This window comes from Lethenteron reissneri, unplaced genomic scaffold (assembly GCF_015708825.2).
Source record: "Lethenteron reissneri isolate LAM-NWPU_2019-01 unplaced genomic scaffold, ASM1570882v1 scaffold_334, whole genome shotgun sequence".
Taxonomy (NCBI): domain Eukaryota; kingdom Metazoa; phylum Chordata; class Hyperoartia; order Petromyzontiformes; family Petromyzontidae; genus Lethenteron; species Lethenteron reissneri.
Genome location: NW_026891856.1, coordinates 385 through 5,294, shown reverse-complemented (window position 1 = coordinate 5,294; position 4,910 = coordinate 385). Strand labels below are relative to the sequence as shown.

The 4,910-nt window shown below is 58.4% G+C and overlaps 1 protein-coding gene across 1 annotated transcript; it reads right to left on the bottom strand.

The window, feature by feature from the left end:
* Nucleotides 1-257: 257 nt before the first annotated feature.
* LOC133339799 (serine/arginine repetitive matrix protein 2-like) lies at nucleotides 258-4,479 on the bottom strand (the record flags this gene model as incomplete). The annotated part of the gene is made up of 3 exons (XM_061547942.1): nucleotides 258-677; nucleotides 1,212-1,267; nucleotides 2,616-4,479. Coding segments are annotated over 3 exons (2,286 nt in total), but the record flags the coding sequence as incomplete, so codon positions are not given.
* Nucleotides 4,480-4,910: the final 431 nt, after the last annotated feature.

Sequence of the window (4,910 nt, the reverse complement as noted above, 5' to 3'; positions counted from 1 at the left end):
TGAAAATCTCACTTGCAACTTTCATCAGCCAACCAAGACCAGGCTATTGTGATGCATCACGCATGCGACACATCACGCACGCAACACACCACTCTCTCCACGACACCCACAGACAGCTCGCACGTCGTGCAGGCAAGCACGCACGCTCACCTGCGTCAACTCTTGTATCGTGTTCATCATGTGGTCCTTGTTCACTCCGGCCACCACTGCTCGAAGCTTCTCAAAGTCCGGCTGGTTGTTGTTGCCGCCGCCACCGCCGCCACCGCCGCCGCCGCCACCACCACCCATACTGCTCATACTGCTCATACTGCTCATAGTGCCCATACCGCACATGCCGCCCATGCTGGCCATGCCGGCCATGTTGGCAATGTTGGCCATACTGGCCATGTTGCCCATCCCGCCCATGCCGCCCATGCCGCCGTGACCGAACATGGCCGCGAACGGGAAGGGGTTGCCCATTCCTGTTCCTCCTCCGCCTCCACCCATGTGGCCGGTGGGCAGCGCCTGCTGGTTGGCGAGCTGGATGGCGAGCGCCGCCAGGGGATCGGCGTGGGAGGGGAATTGGGCGACGGCTGGTACGGCTGCTGAGGTGGCGGCGGAGGCGGCGGCGGCTGGTTCATGATGAGCGGCAAGAGCGCCGCGGCCGGTCCGATGGAGTTCATGATGCCCACGCTCACCTTGTAGCGTGAAAGGGGGAGGGGGGGGGATAGGACGGGCAGATTCACGAGATTTATTTGAGTTAATTTCCCCCCACGGCACGCGATTAAGAATTCATTCGGATCTCTCGAAGGGCGACCCCCGTCTTGTTTGAGAACGGCCCACGGCAGCGAAAGTCACAGAGCTACCTCCGAGACCCCGTCAAGTGTCCTCTGGTCTAGACAGCGATAGGAGAGGGAGGGGGGGCTGCATTTCCCCCCTGCTCGCTCTTTCAAACGAGAGTACCGTTTGTCTCATGAAAGTCAAGCCGATATTTTAAAGTCTTAAAAGAGGTGGGGGAATTCGGCCAAACTAAGTGCACAACTGCGGGCCAGGCCATGCTTCCCTCGCCACTGCCCCCGCACATAAACGTAACACGGCACCAGGGCCAGCGCGCCTCCAAGCGTCACTCCTCTTTCCCACCGTTCCTGGCCCCGACGACTTTCCCACCCGCAACTCTCACCGCTGCGGCACCACTGGGGCAATAGCGGCGACGTGGCTTTGCTCATCCTCACCTTAGGGTTCACCACCGTCGAATTGGCCCGAGCAATCTCCAACAGCTGAGCTTTGTCTGCAGACACCCACACACAAATACACGACCACTTTAACTTTATGGTATTATTACACTTGTTTACCCAGGAAACCACCACAAAATCACAACTCTTTTACAGGACGGTCCGGCCAAGTTTGCGAAGTAACGAGCCAAAGTTGCCACGCGCGATCCCAAATTAGTAATTTGCTGGTAATTTTTCGGCATTGTGACGTTTGTACCAACACCAGTTACAATTTCGATTTAAAGCTTTCGTGACTGCAGGGATTCATCTTCTTGGTTCTTTCGGTAAAGTCACGTAGAAGGGAAATAATGAAATAATAAAAATAAAATATACTAAAATAATTCTACGTGACTTTACCGAAAGAACCAAGAAGACCATTTACAATGTATGCTTATGCTTCAGCTGCGAGGAGGAATCCAGCATATCTGGAGGGAAACCAATACAGAAAGCTGCCCGAGTAGAACATTTTACCCAGGCCCTTTCTTGGCGCGAGATGGGAGTTACCAGCTGCGTGCGTCACCACCCGTCCGCCCGCCCGCCCGCCCCCCGCCCAGGAATGCAATACCTTGTAAAGTATTCCCTCGTTATTTGCAAGGGATATGTTCCGGAGATGCTTGTGAATAGCAAATGTTGCGGGATAAATGGTATTGGCCTTCGAAAACCTCAAAAAAGATTTTGAATGCATTACGTTAAAATATAAACTATCAAATGCATGACAATTATAAAAATAAATGTCAAAATATGAATATCTCATCACATTATATGTCATCACCATCTCGCATCACATTCTCTCTCATCACTTTCGTTCTCTCTCTCCCGATGCAGCAGTCATGCAGAGTTCCAGATGCGATTCGCGGACCGCTAAATTCGCGGACAGCGAGTTCGTGAATAACGTGGGGATACTGTACAACAGTCAAGAGTCATAAAGGCAGCGATTTCCTGCTCTCATGAGCATCGATGCATTGGGCTCTCATGTCCTGTTCACAGCCCTGCGCAGAGCCAATGGTGGAAGTTCCACAACCCAAGACAACAATTCGGTTCTTTGTAGTATGACTAAAGCATGATGCGTATGCGTGCGTGGAACCTGTAACTCTTTCCAACAAGCATTGGTTTTAGATTGGCTCGGCTGGCTAACGTACTGTGCGAAAGAAGTTGGACATACATACGTCCAATAAATCGGTGGTGACGAAGCATTGTAAGTCACACGAGATGTTGTCCCGCGTAATAATGTCATCTTCCTGGCCGACAAGCGCCGTTTCAAGGAAGCAAGACGCAGATTTACAACTGCCGCACGAACCCGCGTCGTTTGGACGATGAAACAAAATGGCACAACACCAGGGATGACCACCCCCCACCCCAACTCACCCTCCTCGGAGAGGCGCAGCGGCGACAGGCTGGGCTCCCTCCTCCTCATCGGCGACCTCCGCCGTCGCATCCTGAAGGGGCTCACCCGAAACCCGCGCCGCGCCGGGCCTCGCGACCTCGACCGCGACTTGCGGCGCCCCTCCTGCGCCTTCTCCTCTCCCGCCGCCTTCTTCTCGGCGTCGCCGCCGGCGCCGGCACCGGCACCGCCGGCGTCGGTGGCGGCGGCCGCCTCCGTTGCCTTGCCGTCGCCCGCCTCTTTGTCGGACTTGTCACGCGAGCGCCGCCTTTTGCCCCCGGCGGCGTCGTCGTGCGACGCTCGCTTTGCCCCGCGGGAGCGCGAGCGCGCGGCGCGTCGCGTCCCTTCGCGGGGGGAGCGGGAGCGGCCCAGGCGCCGGCGTGCGATCGCCCCCCTCGAGCGCGAGCGAGACCTCCGGCGGAGACCCCGGGACCGCGATCGCGACCTCCGCTTGGCGTCGCGCGACCGGGACGCAGACCTCCGCTTGGCGTCCCGCGATCGGGACACAGACCTCCGCTTGGCGTCCCGTGACCGGGACACAGACCTCCGCTTGGCGTCGCGCGACCGCGACGCCGACCGCTTCTTCACCTCCCTCGATCGGGATCGAGATTTCCTCTTGGTTTCCCGGGATCTGGATCGGGATTTCTTCTTCACGTCACGAGAACGGGACACCGATACCCTCTTGGCTTCCCGGGATCGGGAGCGGGATTTGCGCTTGGTCTCCCGGGATCGGGATGCCGACCTCCTCTTGGCATCTCGCGTTCGAGACGCCGACCTCCTCTTGGCCTCCCGGGAGCGCGACCTCCGCCTCGCGTCCCGCGGCCGAGCGGCTGCCGCATCCTTGCGATCCCGCGAGCGCGAGCGGCTCCTGCGCTTCTTTTCAGCCGACTCCCTCCTCTTGCGGTCGCGGGAACGAGAGCGGCCCTTCGTGGCGTCGCTCCGATCGCCGGCACGGGCGGAGTCCGCCGGCGTCCTGTGCCTCGAGTCCGAGCGCGAACGCTTCCTCTGCACGGCCGCGCCGCGCGGGCTCGGCGACTCCTGACGCCGCTTGGGCGAGCGGCTGCCAGAGCCGGAGTCCCTCTTGCGTTTCTCAGCTTCCTTGCTCGTATCGGCGGCCTCTCCCGGAAGACGATCGTCCGTCGACGCCGTGGTGAGGTCAGACAATTTTGACTCCTCGGTATCGGAAGAATCTTTTGGTTCTTTGCAGACAGATACGGCTTCTGTGGTTTTAATCGGCGAAGTATCTTTAGGTGCTTCATCTTTCGAAAAGGAATCTTCTTCTTTTACGGTGGCATCATTTGACGCGACTCCCGCTGCCTTGTGTGGGTCCAAGGTGTCATCTTTTTCTCCAGCAAGTGGCTTCTTCACATCGTCGTTTCCGACGGAAATCTGAAGCTTCACATCCTCCGCTTTTCCCGCATTTCCTCCGCCATCATTTGTCGAGCCGTCACCGGGTTCCACCTTTATCGCCACATCATTCGCCACATCATTCGCCACAGCCTCCCCTCCACTCGGCCGTTCCACACCAGCTTCCTCCGCTTCCGCCTTTACCACCTTCCCCCCCACTTCAACCACTCCCTCATCAGCGCGTTCAATCTTCAATCCCTCCACTTTGAGGCACTCCTTGCCGGGCGAGTGAGAACGAGAGCGAGCCTCGGCGCCCCTTGCAGCGACGTCGCTCTCCTCCGTGGATGCCTTCTTGCCACCGTCCGGCGAGGCGGAGCGGGACCTCCCCCGCGGCCCGGCGACGCAGACCCGCTTCTCGCCTTCTGCTTGCGATCGCGCGACGCCGATCTCGACTTGAGCACTCGCTTGGCGCGATCGCGCGACGCCGATCTCGACTTGTGTTTACGACCGCGATCGCGCGATGCCGACCTCGATTTCACCGCTCTCTTTGTGCGGTCGCGCGACGCCGATCTCGACCTGTGCCTACGGTTGCGATCGCGAGATGGCGACCTGGACTTAACCCTCTTGTTGCGATCGCGAGATACAGACCTGGATTTAACCCTCTTGCTGCGATCGCGAGATACAGATCTCGACCTGTGTTTACGATTGAAGTCGCGAGACGGCGTCTTGGATTTCGCCCTCCTGTTGCGATCGCGCGACGCAGACCTCGATTTCACTCTCCTGTTGCGATCCCGAGATAATGATCTTGACTTCTGCCTTCGGATGCGATCTCTCGACACCGACCTCGATTTCGCTCTCCTGTTGCGATCTCGCGACAAAGTCCTCGACTTCTGCCTCCGCGTTCGATCCCGCGACACCGACCTGGACTTCCC